Source organism: Gallus gallus, chromosome 6 (genome assembly GCF_016699485.2).
Source record: "Gallus gallus isolate bGalGal1 chromosome 6, bGalGal1.mat.broiler.GRCg7b, whole genome shotgun sequence".
NCBI classification, from domain to species: Eukaryota; Metazoa; Chordata; class Aves; order Galliformes; family Phasianidae; genus Gallus; species Gallus gallus.
The window spans coordinates 21,221,077-21,239,223 of record NC_052537.1 but is presented as its reverse complement, the minus strand read 5'-3'; the positions used below and the strand labels follow the sequence as shown (position 1 = coordinate 21,239,223).

Below are 18,147 nucleotides of genomic sequence, written 5' to 3'. Positions count from 1 at the left end.
CTGTCCCAGCTTAAAAAAAACATTCTGCTCCGTTTGCATTCATACTATTGCTGTTTTGTTTTATCTGCCACTTCACTGAACTCTTCAGTTACTTTTGACCGGAGATACTCCAGCTCTCAGAACCTTTCCAGCCCAGCTTCCTCTCCTCCACTAAAAAGTTTCAAACAATGTCTTCTCAGCTAAAACGCAGGCCTACAATACCATCTTGATTGAGAGAGCAGATTTGTGATATCACCACTTAAACACTTTTCCTTCAAGCCTTAACTTCCCTTTAGCTTACAGAGATTTCTCCTACCCTCCTTCTCTTCTGCTCTATCTGACCACTTCTTCGGTTTGTCACAGGACCTTTAAAGTGAAAGGATGCAACAGGGCACCAGGTCAAGTCTCCTAGTTTCACAGGTGTCCACTTAATCTGAGTTATTTTCCATACAACATTGTCTCTAAATTAGGTTATGAATTAATATTCAAAATCCTCTCTTTACTGTCTGAAATTAATTTCAATTGCTTTTGGCCCCATAATGTAATGTGATGTGCCACAGAAAAAAGTGACTGTGTGCTGGCAATCCTCACCCAGCAGCCAGTCCTAATCCACAAGCCCCATCTCCCCCAAAATGTCTGGCAAAAGAGTTGCCAGAGCACAGTAATATTCTAGCTTTGAATCAAATATTCCTGGCAAACAGGGGATGGGCTAGATGTAAAAAGCAGTTTAAGATCAGGCCGTGCAACACCAGTGAAGCTGTTCTAACCTTTAAAATGATCACAATTGAAACTGTGGTTCCACTTCTGACACCTGCCTTTCTTCCCTTTATTGAACTGACGCCTCAATTCAGTAGTGTAGTCTCGATCCAGCATTCTTTCAAAGCTATAGAAATACAGGTTATTTTCAGTGGGCATTTAATCAATCCTCGTGTCTTAACATTCCCCATATTGGTGCTCCATAGAAGTCACGTAAGTCTGACATTATACATCAATGTCTTCCTCTGCGTTTGGCCAAATTTTACCACAATAAGGGCAAATGTCCTGCAGGCAGTTATATTACTCAACTGTCAGAAAGAAGTCAAAAAAGTTCATTCCATGTGACTGCGAAGCTCAAAGTGGTTAAGCCAGGAAAATCCTGTGTAGCTTAATGCCTTTTTATCTCATAGGCTTCTAAGATGTAAATTTCACTGAAAGCAAGTATATGAACAAATGGGAAACAACTCCTATAAATGAAAGGAACAAATGCTTGAATTTGCTTTATGCAGCTGGATACTGAAAGAAATCAATTTCTCTTCACTATTCTTTCTTCAATGCAAAATTAATCAATAAAAAATTCTATTCCAAATTTCCCTCAAATACTTCAACTATGACTATGTGTTCTTATTTGAGAGCTACAGACATAAATATACATACCCTGAAGTATCACAAAAGGGAAAAAACAGAAACAAGACCAAGACTACTAAATACCAACTAGCCATACCTGGTTCTAGAGAAAGGCAAATAAAATCTTTTCCCATGTACATAAGCAGAAAAAAATTGCATGCTTGCTATTGTGTTTTGATATGAGATGGAGTGACTTATATTAACTTTGAAAAGAGCTTCATCTAGCTGATTGGTTCAACAACCACACCCTCTTATCTGGTGACATTAACTGAAAGAATAGCTCATCAGTGGTAGAGCTTCTGAGTTTTTGCAGCCTAAGTTTGCACTTCTGTATCCTCCTCTGTCCTAAGCAAATAAAAACAGTATACACAGTTAAATACATCGTAATCTTTTCTAACATACTGATCACCTCAGGCAGACCAAGTCAGTTAGGCAGACCACCTGCCTGCTTCCAGTTGCCTCTGAAGTCCTTTGTTTCACCCTCCTCTAACAGGTTGGAGAACAGTCTCCTGTCTTCTCCACTCCAGCAAGACTGAGAAATCTAATAAATAGCTGATACAGTATCTTAGACTCCATTCTAAGCTTTAGAGAAATGTTAGGCAGTTAGTTGCTTGCCTTCCTCAAAGTGGTCCTTTTCATTGGATGTCAGTTGTTTCACTCCTTCCCTGTGGAATGACAGAACTGCTCCAAAGCTGTTCAAACCCCAGCTAAGAGTCAGCTGCAACACATTGCCAGTCCAGTCTGCTTTTGATCATGTGGCTACTCAATAGTTGAAGTCTTGTTTTCAAAAGTAACGAGGAATGCTTCAAGGTCATCACTAAGCCTCACCTTTATGACTTCTACAAGTCTTGTAGAAAGCCTTTTCTCAAGCTGTTCCTCTCTAGTCTCTAAGGTTTGGACTAAGTCACGTGAGACCCTATCAGCTAAGTGGTGCCACCATGTTCCTGAGCAACCTGTTGCTGTTTAATCCTTTTTCTGCAAGGTCTACTACTGCACTTGCTTCTAATAGATGCCCAGTTCTCTGCACCACTATTACAGATCTCTATGAAGTTGATCTGTTCCTCTGGGCTCTCTAGACTTTACCTCGAGGCAGGATTGCTTGTAATTTCCCTCTGCAGTCGTGACTTCAAAGGTGACAGGGAGTCTTTTTGTTTTAGCAACTGAGCGTTACTTCTTAACTCTGCATACGTACCTATCCAATCATCCCCAAGACTGGTACACATAATGTGCCCTGTCAGGCAGGTCTCAAACTTTTCTGGCTTTGCAGAAGGAAAACAAAAGAACCTGTACTGCCACAAGCAGTTCTGGTATGTCACAGAATAAGACCTCAAAAGAGAAACGTATCTTCCACATTCAGAAGCAGGTTTTAAATCACTTGAAATATAATTCAGTATGCTAGGCCTGTGATACTTTCCTGTCCATAATCAACGGAAATTCTTAAGTTTATCAGCATGAAATCACTAAGGTACTGATGTCCAACTATTAAAAATAGTGTTGTATTTGTGCTAACGTTAATTAATCCCTTAGTGCTGTGGTTAGCACTTCCTGTTAGCTGCCCAAATAAATACCCGAGAGAAGTGAAACTTCACACCCATTCCTGGATCAGGAAATGCTAACTCACAGTAGCAATCATTTTACTACTCTATCCCTGTTTGAAGGTAGCAACTTATACTGAAGTCTTTGGCATATCAAGTACTCCATCTGCTTAAATACTACTTCTACTGAGTTCCAAGTGACTTTAAATCAGCTTATGTTCAAGCCTTTGAATTCTTCTGCCTTATTTTTGAGGGTTTACTTTGGCAGAGCTTATATTGATTGTTCTCATCAGCAAACTTGAACATAACAGATATAATTTCTACACTCACTCTTTCAGTATATATGCTGTGTTATAGCTTCTGTGTTACAAGACCCAACACTCATCCTCTGTTACTTATCTTGTGTTTGAAAATGTTTATTAAAAGCAAACCAACTACTTTTATCTTCTTCAGTTATTAGATAATAGTTGTTGCATGAACAAACTTTAAGAAACAATACATGGATATTATTTTGTGCAAAGTTTGTCCAAACTGAATCTTAACCAGCCTATATCTTGCATGCAATGCATGCATAGAAAAGCCAGCTCATGCACAGCCACTCTGTCACAGGAAAGAATTCACACTACAGGATCCAATTGCAGGAAGATTCAAACAATCCAGTATTTGTTTACCTATGGAAAATACTTAAACATGATTAAATTATTTGCTGCACCGTAAGGGTGTGCCCAATCTGTTTCTCTTCTCTGTTGCTATGTTACGACCTACACAAAGAACCCGGAGAAACATGTAATCCCAGCTCTTCCCTTCAAATCAAATTAAAATCACTTCATTCAAACAAGATTGTAACTTAATGGTATTTCTTTTAAACTTCTCAGGGACGACATGCAATTTATTTATTTATTTTAACTGCGTAAGGATTTGTTTGGAGAATTTGAAGTCTTTCAACTAACATTTCTAGACATAATAGAAAGCAGATGTGTTCTCTTTTCAGACAACTTTACATTGGAAAATCTAGCTCAACACAGATCATATGAGTGCTTTCTGGTTTATTCTTATGATGATCTGTCCACATGCATGTAAGTGTGGTCTGCTTCATTTATCTTTTCGAACGACTGTTTCTTTTTACCATGAACAGTACTCATTTAATCTACCTGCAGAAGTTTAGTGACCTAGTAAACAGAACAGTAAATTCTATCTCCAGGAAAAGAGAAATGGAAAACATTCAAGTGTGCTTTCAAGCTTGTTTTTACAGAAACATGCCAAAGCAATGAGTCATCCACAGCGCTCCTCATCCTGCATCACTGTAAGAATGTTCCTCTAGAACAAAGAAAATAAGGCTGAACACACAGTGCTGTTTCTTCTCATTGCTCTTTCTCAGCAAACACAATCCCCTACACTAACTTCTTACAATCGAAAGCTAAATCCCAGTTCAATCTAGAATTCAAAGGAAAGTAAAATGGTGGATAAAATCATGAACCTCTACAGAAAAGATTACGGTAATGAACAATTTATTTGGTTTAGCGTCAAATTTCATTACATTAAGCACAAGACGTAATTCCAAAGCTCACAAATAATGTCTAAAGTCCATGACAAACACTGCTTTTCTGAAAGAATGGGCCTTTATGTCTGAAAACCTTGAGTCCAGTTAACAACATCAGTATTACATCTAAAAATTAACACAATACACTACGGCACTCACTCCCCTGCCCTGCCTTATGTTTGTTTGTTGTTTTGTTTAACCTTACTGTCATTTATAATGACAGTAGTAAGGACCATAAGCAGGCACTAAATTCTACCTTCCCAGTCCTAAACTAGAATGCAGACAACACAAGGCAGTGTCATTTGCACACTGTTCTACAGAGCATCTTTTTGGAATGGTGCACTGCTGCAGCCATGTGCTGCACTGCCCTGAGATACGCGCAAGACAATTTTGCACTTGCTTTGGCTATCCACCTCACGGAGCAACAAATTCATAGAAGAATTAACAGGAGAGGTTTTCAACAAAAATATTCTCAGATATATACAAAGAAAACAGAATTGTGTAATTGACTTCCTTGCAGTACAAGACTTTCACAAACCTTTTGCGGACTTTAACAGTTCCCTAATTATAAATGTTAAGTGCTCATTTCTTGGAAGTCAACGGAAGTTGAGCTAGATGTCATGAAAAAGTCTTCATTTAGGAGCCAAAATTTGAATTATTCTAATAACTAAAATCCTACATTTATTCTTTATCTAGCTGCAGTTGTCCTTCTTCATTGCAGGGGAGTTGGACTAGATGACACCTAAAGGTCCCTTCCAACTCAAATTATTCTATGATTACAAATGAACAAGGGTAATAACCTGAAAATAAACTTAATTTCTATTATATTTATGCACTTTAATAAATATACCAATGTGTTTGGCTGAGTACAAGATCTTGTCTTTAAAGACGTGTTTTTTGTATTAAAAAAAGAAATTTTTAAAAGAATTCTTAATTCAAATAAGTTTTTGTCTCATTAGTTTTTAGGGACTCTTAAACTGTGATTGAGACCATCTTGATAAAAACAACTATCAGACTATTCTGAACAGTGGAAGCAATGTCAAAACAATAACGTGGCAGATCTAAAACCTTCCCCAACTCAGTAATTCTGAATAGGATCAGTAACTCTACAGAAACACAGGTTATGCGTGCATGCAAGTATTATGTGGGAATCTTATTCCAGAACTTTCTCTCCCTCTTTTATATGCTCCTGTCACTAGATATTCATTAACATAAAGCCTCTTCTGCCATTACAGTGCTTTCTGTCTTCAAAAGAAATTTTGAGATGACATTTCCTATTATCACATTAGAATCAGGATGCCTACTCATCTATTCCTACTTCTAACTCTGCTTATCCTGTTTCCTTGCCAAATGCATCACATACCACAAATATGTGGGGGGTTTTCAGGATTTGTTTTCAAAGATGATGACTTTGCAGGCACTGCTCTGTCTTCAGTATGGATTATATGTATTCTTGCACAGCTCTGGGCATGGAAATCACTTTCTCAAACAATTTTACTTCCTATTTTTTCCCCCAAAATTTTTATTTTTATTTTTATTTTAATTTGTACACAGGATAAGTAAGCGGTACACACTACGTAAGTGTGGCATTTGTATAAACTGTGGTTAGGCTCTACAAGCCCAAGTCACAAGCCCAGATGATAGTTACAAAAAGGGTTTGAGAAACATGCTTGCTACAGTTTGAACCCCTGCACAGAATGAAGTATTTTAAGGGCTCAAGTTAAGTACCTTCCCTTTTATGGTAATAATCTACAAATTCCATTACAACGTTCAGATTCCTGGCAAGCTTTCCTCCATGAAGTGGTTTCTGGGATTTTCCTAAAGTCAGAGGCATGCTTTACTGCTTTACCGACCTAAAGAAATCTCAGAAATCAGACCTGAGGGCATCTGCTCACGTAGCAGAGTTTTAAAGGCAGACCTGAGGAAGCACTATAAAAATAGGAAATGCAATTTAATTGCTGGGAGGAGGTAGAAAGGCATAAAGAAAACCTACAATGGAAATAGACTACTATCAATAGGTGCAAATATATGCAGTATTGTAAAATACCCAAATTTATCACCACTGCCTTTCAGAACAGCGATAACCCTACTTGGCATTCATGGATGAGAAGAGGGGCTGACCAGGAAAGGAATGAATCCTTTTAAAAATCTTGGAATCTCATACAAAGTAGTGGGGAACTGACATCTCATTTTGGATAGGGGTTGTCCTGGGTTTTTTTCCTGTTCACATTTTAAAAATTCCTCTATGACTTCAACAGCAGATACTTATCAAAATATATATATTTACCTTTTCAACAAAAAGCAGATTAGCTGAAGATCCTAACCACTATGGGATTTCAAATAGACTAAAAGCTTTATCTTGCTAGGAGTGCTAAGAAAGAACTCCTAGGCTTTGCCAGAGGTTTTAGTACAATCATGTTTGTTCACAAAATAGTACATTCTATCCCTGCTGTGGATTGCCTAAAACAGGCACATCCAACCTGCTGGCCACATGCAGCGCAGCACAGCTTGCAATGCCCCCTGCCCTGCGCCATCATGGCAACGGCTCTGCCCCACTGAGTGGCCCAGCCCTGCCCTGGGCGTCCCCATAACTCAGTGCCAACTGAACATCACACAGTGGTAACAAGTTATTGCAAACAATGTAAAGCATTTTGATACATCGGCTAAACACGGTCCTGTGAGCAGTAGAAAAAAAGGCAGCCTTGCTCCCTGTTGTGATAAAGGAATTTGAAAACAGGTCTCAGGATTGCCAAAAAATTAACACTTTTTTTTTTTTTTCCATATTTGCGATTCCATTTTCAGTCAACATAAATACATTAAATACAACAACAACCTGCAAATTGTCAAATCAATTGTACAGCATTGCAATCAGATATTCAAGTTAAAAAAAAAAAGAAGTGATTGCATCTCTCTGCTCGGCTTTTATAATCCCTGTCATACAAAGAAATATCCCTTGCTTCACAGTCACACCTTATCTGAGCCATCGTTATTTGGCAGTACATACATTTGTGAACAACTGTTTTCTAGGATGAAACACAGGGAAAATTTCATCAAAAATCACTGACAAACACCTGGAGAGCTCACTAAGAATGGCAGCCACTTCCACTGCACAGCACTGATGCATTATGATCACAAAAACAAGGCCACATGCCCCACTGGTTTTATGGCTTTGTTACTCTTCTTTTTTATGTTTTAATAAAAAAAAAAACATTAAAAATGAAGATGTTTTGTTACTCTTCTACATTAACTATATTATGCATTTTATGAGGGCAGCTCCAAAAGTAATGCCTCCTATTTTAATCTGTTTTCCCACAACATCAGAGATGGATGTTGGTGGTATGGCAGTAGAGGTTCAGCCTTCCCACTGGTGTTCCATTACATGTTGTTGTCATGTGACAGATGACAGCTGAGAGGAAGTCTGACAAAACGGTGCCTGACATGGATGTGTATACGAGCCAAAGGTGTGGAACTGAATTTCTGCATGTGGAAAAAATGGCACCACTGACATTCACCAATGCTTGCTGAACGTTTATGGAGACCAAACAGAATGTAAGCACAGTGAGGCAGTGGGTGGTACATTTCAGCAGTAATAGCAGCTATAGTGGGTCATCTCTGCTGATGGAGGTTTTTATGAGTGTGGCATTCAAGTTCCTGCTTATCACTGACAAGACTTTTCTGCTGTAATCACAGCATGTTTAGAAAGCCTGGACACATTTTTCTTTGTTTAGTTGGAGGAAATCCATTCACATTTTATGCTATATCATTCCAGACATGCGTAGATATTGCTACCATTTGCTTATCTTCAGCTCTCTAAAGCTGATAATGAAGCCTGATTTTAAACTAAGCTTCTTAAGCACTGCATGAAGAATTTTTGTCTGAGCAACGAGGACTTCCTCAAAAGCCTAACAAAACTGCATGAATGAAACTCTCGTTCAGCCTCTCACAATGGAAAAAATAAAGTAAACCTGCAGCCTCAGGTCCCATGATATTTGATCTTTAGATGTCTGAAAAATATTTAAGCTGATGTTAAGTATATAGACACTCTATGTATTATACTAGGAGAGCTCAGATTTTTAGAGCAAGATTCACAGGCCTCCCTGCATACACTAACAGTACAAACCAGAAGAGAAATGGAACAGGAACGAAAAAGCCTTAAATCCCTGCACATGGTGAACATAAAGAAAATGGGCACATCTTTGTGCTGAATACATAAATACTAAATCCTTCACTGATAGCAGGAACCTCTGCTTTCCTTTTCAATAAATGAACAACGGAAAAGGTAATTCTCAGTGCCTTCCCCACTTCCCATTTTTATAACCCTAGTTCCCCTAACAAATGAAAAGCCAGATAGCCAACTTCTTCCACTAACATTAATCAATTTACTTTTCCCAGAAGACTCTCTTCATTTCAAACAAAATATTTTCTTAAAAACTTCTGCTTCCTTTCTTAGACAATACTTTGATAAGTGACGTAAAATACAGCGTCTTGTGGAAATTTTAAACATAAGAGCTTTAACAGCATTACAATTTCTTCAGGGCTAATTTTTGGAAATTAATTAAGCATAGTAGTTTCGGGTACTGCCCTGCATGCTTCTGCAACATAATGACCTGCTCCAGGTATCTGAAGTGACAGAAGTCTACTGACACAGCAACCTTAACTACAAGGAAGTACTGACTGAATCATGGTATCTGTGCTTTTCAGATGGCAGTAATAGCCACAGGGAACTAAAATTTAACAAAACTCTGCCTTAAACACCATGGACTTCACTTCAGAATTTCTAAAATTAAGCTGGTGCTTTCTTCACAGTGACAGTTCAACAGGTGAGGGATGGGAAACATGCTGCCTTACAGGCTAAAAGTAGTTGTTACATCAGAAAACACTGAATTGCACACATCATTTACCTGCAGCAAATATCAGTTTTGATTTTTTCCTGGACTTCTACGTTAAAACTCATGTTTAATGCTGCAAAAAATACCTACTTGTTTTGTCCAATTGTTTCAAAATCCTTCACAATAGCTGTCAGGGAAGATGAATTATCCAGAGGGATTCCTTTCAAGTCAAATTCAAGAATCTGAGGGGGAAAAAAAAGTAGTAACAAAACTAAATCATATTACAAGTTACATATAAGGTAATTAACAGCAGAGTAGTATTCACAGCAAAATTAGTCAGAAATAAATTCTGCATTTAGTTAGAGATATACAAGTATGAACTGGTATTTGCAAAAGCAAAATTTAAGATCTTGGAAGGCGCCCATAGGACACTGAGTCACTGCTTTCTATTAACAATACAGAAAAAGAACTCAATTGTTTAATATTTAGATACTATCTTTCGCAGTTCCACTTCGTCATACTCAGTAGTTCATTATTATTCATAGGATCAGGCACAATTCCCCTCCAAAACCAGAAGTCAGTTGCTGTTGAATTTACACAAATATTTGAAGCTTCCCTTTTGTACATGTTATAAATTCAAAGAATAATCTTTAGCTTTCATTTCTGACTGTAAACAAAAAAAAAAAAAGGAAAATACTTTCCCCAAGAAAAACATTACCAAAGATGCAAAATAGCAGCCTTAGCATAAGCCACAAGGAACTTCAGTTTACAATTCATTCTCTGTGTTTTTCCTAGAATATCATAAAGGATCCAATTACGCACTCAAATACAGTACTGAAGGGCTGAATATCATTTGATCCAAAGTAAGAAGGAAAAAAATACCAACCACACACCACAAACTCACCCGATACTCATTTACATTTACCTAAAATCGTTACTTACTGCATTATAGTATGTGGCACAGGATGAACCCATTCACTTGTATTTACTAACAGCTTTAAAGAGCATACATTCATTAGCTCCAGCCTCTAATACTCACAACTGCAGAAACTGACTTTCAAATTTTATAAGCATTTTCTATCACAAAAGATCAAGAATTAATTTCAAATAAAAATTACCTCATTCCAAACAGGATTGAGTTCATTGTCAATTTTCTTTGTTTTCTTTTTTTCATCTGCAAAGACAAATATAGAATGATCATTTGATTTCACTAAAGTATTACAGGTGCCAAAATTTTTCCTTTCATTTCTCAAAACAAACCTTGAGCTTTAAACCAAACTTTCCAATTCTTTTTGCCTCCTTCTAATATCTGCAGATTTTCCAGTTAAAAATAAAAACTTTCCTGGGCAATTTTAGAGGTTGCTGAGGCTTTTTGTTTTGTTTAGGCATGGCTAGACCTATTCCCATAAAGAAAATTATTGTTTAGGTACTTCAATCTTTTGTGACCTTTGACTACAGGTTCAGTACTGATGGAATAACACCAACTAAAAAGCCTGGAGACATCCAACTGCATGGTGACCTCAAAGGGACAGAACTTTACTAGGAAAGGCAACAGGCTGCACATATACCAAATCTGTACTACACAATAGTCTAACTCTGAAATAGCATCACTTGAAAAAAAAAATCTTAAGATATTAAACTGTCAGCATTTTCTGCTTTAAATGAGCAAATATTAGCAGAAGTACACCTGCATTTATGAGGAATTATAGTCCTTCCGGGGGGGGGGGGGGGGGGGGGGGGGGGAAGGAGGGGGTTTCCAGAGATAAGTCTTTTCAGAGGTCACATGTATGACTTCATTAACAAATACTTCATGGTAAAATTTGCACTTGGTTAACCCTACAAATGACAGAGGGATTGTAAGTTTCTTAGACTGTGGTGTTTCAATTCAAGTTCCTTCTCTGGCGAGGAATACTACAACTGGCTGCTGCAGAGGCCCTCTGCAGACCCCCTCACACCTAAGAAAGGGAAGTACAATTCTGTTGTTACAGAAGGTTCTAAGCAAGTAACGGTTTAAGCTTTAAGTTTTAGTTGCACTACAGGCATACAGCTCTGATGGAGAAGATGTCTTGACAGCACTTGGAAGCACAGAAGAACACCAGCAATCAAGCAGAACTCTAAAGAGAAATGTTGTACAATAGTGTTTACAAATGTGTGCATCTCAGCCAAGTCAGGATCCTATCTGCTGATCTGTCAGATGCTCAGCCATCTCAACAAGCCTATGCTTCGACAGACTTCTTGAGTTAAAGGAGTACAGTAAAGGTGGTAACACTTTTATTACTTGCAAGTTGCCTCTATTTTGCTAGGAACACTCTGTAAAGGTCTGGGAAGCAAAAGCAAGGACATGCCACACAGGCAGATTCATATACACACTATTCAAGCAGGAGCCTGTTGTGACTGCTTCTGTTGGATGTGAGAGTATTGTACTGGAAAAAGTCATCCCATAATGTAGATTGCGAGAACTGACTTGCATTTATGTAACAGGAATTGCCTACAATTTATACAGGATATTGACTCACATCACACCACAAAGGAAAGAGCATTCATAACCTGCTATGCTTCAGACTCATATTTTGCAGAACAAGGAACTAAATATCACACTAGTAGGGGAAATCCACTTAATATTAAAAAGCTATCTAATAAAAGACAAAGCATTTTGAAAGCTGGATACCCTGGCATGTCTGTGGCTTGGGATTGGTACTCGAAACCCTCCTACTAATTGGAGCCAGGAGTCAGGGAAAAGATGTTCTCAGTGCCAGTGGAAAAAGTAACAGTCACAGTTGTTCATAAAGGAGACCCTGAGTCACAGATCCTGAGAGAACTAACAAATAAAAGTCCTATGATCCCTGTCTAAGCTCAAATGCAACTCTGTAACGTGAGGAATGCCTTGGCTCAAACATCAGGCAAGACAATTCTTGACAGGGAGTAAAGTATTCCCACTTTGGACTATCATTTATCATAAAAACAAGAAAGTCAGATCTCCAATTTGCCACCAACTGTATGCATATCCTAGACCATTCTACGAACAAACATCTTGTGTTGTGCATCTGTATGAAAGTTGGATGAAAAACATTGAGAAGCAGTGCATACATTGGTGTTATGCTGTAATTGTAGTCAGTCTGAACATAGCATTTATATTTCTCAGTCATATATATTCTCCACTTTTTTGTTTTTGCAAACTTTCTATTTATTACCATTTTTCTAATGTACTGTGTTTTTTTTTTGTTTGTTTTCTTTTTTTGTTTGTTTGTTTTTTGCTCTTTAAAATGTAAGAAAAACACCTTCTTGCCATCAAAGTTACCTTGTTAAACATGTTATTGCCAAGCAGGGTAGGATGGACAGCCTAGCTTTAAGTTCTCAGTCTGTCCTCTTCTACTGGTAACAAACCCACTTACAGCAGCCGAGACTATATTGCAACTCAGTGCATTCTAAGATGGGGCCTGTCATCATTTTTAGTTTGGCCCTATCAACAAATAAGAGTAAGAAATGATAATGGATATGAGTGGACACTCCACATGTTTGTTTCCTTAAAAAGTAACTACACCATTCTTGAAGAAGTAGTAGAAGTGTGTAGTACCACAGAAGACATCTTTCTTTGCTTTATGTGGATAAAGGCATCACACTGCTGCAGGTTGTTCAGTATTCTTCACTGCAACTACTTCAGTGCAATAAGAACTTTGTGATAGCCAATGAGATAACAGCATTCAAAAAATTCATTCAAAGATGAGCTGTTCAAACAACAACTGTTCCATCATTAGAAAGACAACTGCTATACCACGAAACAACCAATGCTTAAATCCTGCATTTACTCTCCTATAACTGGCATTTTTACCAATTTCAGTGCGTGGGGAATAGCAGAAGCAAACATCTACTAAAACAATCCTGATCCTGAGATTCAAAAGAGCATCACAATCCACTACACTACACTTTCCATAGAACTGTTAATGAAGAATTAAGATTGCACAGTAGTAGAAACAGCAGGATCAAGCAGGCAGACCTCCAAAAGCCACAGAATGAAAGTTATTTAATCTCCACAAAACAGAAGGTATGTATTTTATGAATTATTACATTCTAATACTCCTTCCTTTCACACACTGGAATATGAACCAGTAAATGACTACAAGTCTGCTGGAAAGCTCTTCGATTAACCACAAGCGGAAGATGATATATTCAGGTAGGCCCAGTTAAACTCAGTACTGTTTCATGGTGGTTTTGAATGAAGAAAGCTGAATGAAGCCAAAAGGAAGAACAATGCACCAAATGTTCTAGACCTGACTGCACATAGGAGCAATCACATCAATTTTTGCTTCCAAAGACAAATCTTACACATTTTTTTTTTTTTTCCAATTTGGTATACTTAACGAGAAAAAGAAATCATTATCATAATCATTATCACTCCCTGCCATTTCAACAAATGACGACACTTTTTCTAATTAATTTGACAAATAATTTCTCTTGCATAAAGTAATAACAAACTCAGAATTCCGCAGCAGCAGCAGCCAGTTACAGATGGCCGCAGTGGTTTACTCTCGAGGCGTAGCTCTCTTTGAACAATGAGCTGTTCGTAAGGTAAATAAATGAAATGTTCCAACCCACTGGACTGAATAGAAATGTGCAAAAAAATGCCAGATGCTTACACAAAAAGCCTCCGTTGTAAATAAAACATCCAATGCAAACAGCTGCTTATTTCCTCTTTATATGTACTTGGCATCACTTTATTAGTTGTGCTGGCACTAGATAGCTTATAACCAGCTCAGCTACACAAGTATTGATGAAATGCATTGCATACACAGATAAAACTACAGTAATGCATGCAGGTTAACACACAAAGTGTTTTCAGTCACTTCTATAGTAGTAGCTGTAGGGTCGTGGCCTTTTCTTCACAATAATGGTTTTAAAGATCTAATCCCGAGAGATACTAAGTAGAGGTCTTAAAATCACTGAACCTTGACACCAGCAAAGGCTATGCAAAGCTCAAGTCTGAAAAAGCTAAGGAAAAAAAAGCATTTTAATGACATGACCTTGAAACTGGCGTGGGGGAACTGGCTGTGTGTAAAACACCTCAATAAAGAGCCAGAAGTTCAAGGTATTTCAGATGTGATCCCCACTCCTTCGCATTCAGCAACCAGCTACTTCAACTGCAAACTAAATCAGAGCTCCTCAACAGCCCGCACAAGCCTGGCACTGCTCACCTTACACAATGCTGCTCACAAAGCCAAAATGCTGACCTCTGCTAGGCAGTGCAATGACATAAAAGAAGTGGCAGGTATAAGGAAAAATTAAATGCCAAAATTGTGAAGTTAAATTGAAGACAATAACTGACCACGTTTGTGAATATCAGTAACGCCAACTACAGAACAAAGTATAAATGTAAACTCATTCCTTTAATGTTTGTTATAAAATTCTGTTTTTAGGGTACTACCATCAATACCAAAATAAACACATAAATAAGTAAATTCTGAAAAGTATACTTACTAAGTACAACTGAATTGTATTGGACAACATAGTAAGAACAGCAGATTACTGGCAGGATTTAAAGACACTTTAGGTACAAAAGAAGAGAAGGCACAAGGTAACTCTGTAGTACAGAACCACAGGAACAGAAGTAACACAGAAAGGCAAAATTGAGACAAAAAAGCAAAGAAAAAGTCAAGAAGCTGAAAATATAAATAGCCCCTGAGATAGGCTCAGCCACTTGCCCTAACACATAGAAAATCAAAGACAAACTTGAGAAAGAGGAGCAAAAAAAAAAGGAAATGGAATGATATCACATCTTTTTGGTGCTGAAGTATCTGCAAACTTTTTATTTTGGAAGTTAAGATTACCCACTGTCTCTTCCTCTTCCAGCAAAATGTCATGATTTCATACTTGGTTTCTGAAGGCAGTAAGCACTTTGAATCATTAATGATTTCATGCTTTAAGAAATACCATCCTCATTTCAGGGCAGTTAGAAAACCAGATAACTTTGCCACAGTTTCATCTAATGAACCAAAATAGCTTTGCAGGTTTCTACACCTTTAAGATAAATCAATATTTGCGATCAAGTTCCTTTAGTCTAGACAAGAGAGGAAATGACAGCAATAGGTAAAACATACAGTAAAACACAGTTAACTTTACATATTACAAGTGATGGGAATAGCTGAAACATAGTTCTTATATATTACATGTAAATGCTAATTATACCACTTTTCTCCCCCTCCCAGCTGCATCTAGCCATTAAAAATGCAAAATGTGTTATCCAGCCTTCATCTTCAAATTAAATGGTCTCAAAAATGCAACCATTTCAAGTGCAAACCACCTCGTTAAAAAAAATCACCCTATCACCTTCAGTAATTGTACTGCTGGTTTACGTGCTGGTAATACAGCAATAAACAAGTCAACAACTAAGGGTACGGTGCTGCAACAGGCATTGTTAGCGGGCAGCAGCGGTGCAAAATACTCAAGACAGAGGAGTGATCGATCAGGTGGTGATTTTAAATATCAAAATTAAAAGTCAGTTCATCTCTGCAGTGTGGCTGGGTTTTGAAGCAAAGGGCTCATCCTCTGCAAAAGCCCATAGCCTGCATCCTGCGACAGAAGCACAGGAAAAAGCAGTGCACTCCACACAAGTCCAACCCCACGCAGGTAACTTCGGGCTCTCTAATTAAAGCTTCTCCCAAGAGTACATCAGAGGTAACCGCATGCAAACGCGTTTTTACAGATTTTCTAACTCTTACATAGGACGCTATCCTTAAACGTACCTCAGAAGGGAGGTTTGCGAATGACAGCTTTCCTTACCTTTAAAAACAACGGAAACGATGGGATCTGGCTTCCCAAACTTGGTTTTGGGGATGTTGGAAGCAGACTCTACGATCACCCGGAGCATCGCTCCGAGCCGGCGCTGCACGCCGCCTGCCCGCAGAGCCACGTAAGGAAGCCGTGGGCTCCCAGGCGCAGCTCGGGGCGGCAGCGCGAGCAGGAAGAGGCGGCAGGGAATAGCACGGCGCGGCCGGAGCTCGGGGTGGGTCTATGACGAACTGCTCCCGAAGGCTATGACAAATTCAGTGCCTGTAAATTGACACCAAGCGCCGCGTTTTTTGCACAAAAGGAGTTCTGACCGGTGAGATCCAGCGACAGAAAGGGCAGATTTGTCGGCGTTTCCTTACGCCGTGCGATAAATATCGCATCAGTAACCAAGGCAAGCATGAGCAACACATTCAAGGCAACTCCAGCAGTCAGGATGCATCGCGTCTGTCTCTCGGTACACCACGGCGCTGCATCTCACGGTAGTTTTTTCTCAGTTCGATCTCAGAACTTCGCAGTCCGCCCGCACACCCCGCAGCCGCGCGCCCTCTGCTGCCAGCTGCGGAACCTCCGCGAGCCGAACGAGAGTCGCTCGCACACCTGGGGTTGGAAGGGACCCCCGAGCAGCACGCAGCCCACCTGCTGCCTCCACACAGGGCCACCCAAAATCACACCATACGTCCGAGAGCGTTGTGCAGACGATTCCCGAACTCTGCCAAGAAGGCTGTGCCAAACTACTGCCTTTGCTGCATTTAACGCAACACGTTTAGTAGATCTCTCAAAAAGACGTGACCAGAAGTCATAAGTAAAATTGTACAAGAATTAAGCAAATCTATGCAATAAACAAACAAGACAACAGGACCCTGTACATTGGAGGCCTATATTTTAAACACAAACACATGCAGTAGATTTCACTAAAAAAAGTCTTGCTAAAAATTGCATGGCAAGAACCAGAACTCTTTGCTACAAGCTGCCCCATCCTCAGCTTTATAGAGGTTTTCATCAGCTGTGAGCCAGGTGCACAAAAGCAGTGGTTCACACTACTTCTGCAAAGTCTGTGAGATGAGGGCAGCTAACAAAGCAGCACAGAACGAGTCCTCCACAAAGGTCAGCTGAGCTTTTATGTGGGGACCCACAGGAACTGCCCATAACTTATTATTTTTGAAGCTGATATGAAACGTGTTTCCTTTTTCAGATGAATTACAGAATAAAATCACAGTTGGAAAAGGCCACTAAGATCACCGAGTCCAACCATCACCCCCCCACCACACCCAGTGACCACGTCCCTCAGTGCCATACCCACACGTTTCTCAAATGCCTCCACGAATGGTGACCCCACCACCTCCCTGGGCAGTGTGTTCCAATACGTCACTGCTCTTTCTAAGTAGAAATGTTTCCTAATATCCAACCTGAACCTCCCTTGGTGCAACTTAAAGCCATTACCTCTTCTCCTACCACTGCTACCTGGAAGAAGATGCCGACCCCCCTGCCTCCACCACTTCTTCTTTTCAAGCACTTGTAGAGAGAAGATGGTTAGATTTTAGGTAGCAGAGAAGAACCGGAGGAAAGCAGCAGCAGTCCGACACAGCACACTCAAGAAAGGTGATGAGGGCAGAACAGCTATAGCACTGCTTGGACCCAAACGACTCAGATGAAGCACTACCCTGAGCCTTTCAGCCCTCCTGGCTGCCACTTACCTTCCTACCTGAGTGCCTCACACAGAGCAGGACAGTCACACTCAACAAGCAACACGTAAAGTGCATGCTTATCACCAGCCCACGTTGTAAAACCACTTTCCCATTACAAACTAGAAAAACCTATTAAGCAAAAATTAATTACGACTTTACACGAGAGAAACAACGAGCAGAGTACCCTACTCTGATCAGCTTCAGGTGTGCTGGGACAGCCAAATAAGCCCTCGCCTCCCTGTAGCCAGGTGTGAGTGCAAGGGCGCATTGGCCAGGCAGCTCTGCCACCGCCGCGGCAGCCAATGGGGAGCCTCCTCTCAAGCCCCCAGCAGCGCATCACCGGCCGTTAACAGCCACCTGGCCCAGGGCAGCACCTGCGCCTCAGCCCCGCCCCCGCAGAAACGCTCTCCAAT

The 18,147-nt window shown here is 39.6% G+C and overlaps 1 protein-coding gene across 14 annotated transcripts in view; it reads right to left on the bottom strand.

Annotated features, from left to right (window-relative positions):
* The window catches only part of MYOF (myoferlin), a 92,796-nt gene that overhangs the window by 52,242 nt on the left and 22,407 nt on the right, over positions 1–18,147 (bottom strand). For 6 of the 14 annotated variants that reach the window (XR_005861016.1, XM_040703088.1, XM_040703091.1 and 3 more), the window contains exons 1-3: positions 17,924–18,086; positions 10,385–10,440; positions 9,417–9,508 (exon numbers count right to left, since the gene is read on the bottom strand). Coding sequence is in view for 12 of the 14 variants with exons in the window: in XM_040703088.1 (XP_040559022.1) it covers positions 9,417–9,508; positions 10,385–10,440; positions 17,924–18,071 (296 nt within the window). In the remaining 2 variants the exon portion in view is untranslated. Of the gene's footprint in view, positions 1–746; positions 2,500–9,416; positions 9,509–10,384; positions 10,441–16,040; positions 16,214–17,923; positions 18,087–18,147 lie in introns of those variants that run through there. The other 8 variants (XM_040703092.2, XM_040703095.2, XM_040703098.2 and 5 more) reach the window with 3 other exon arrangements.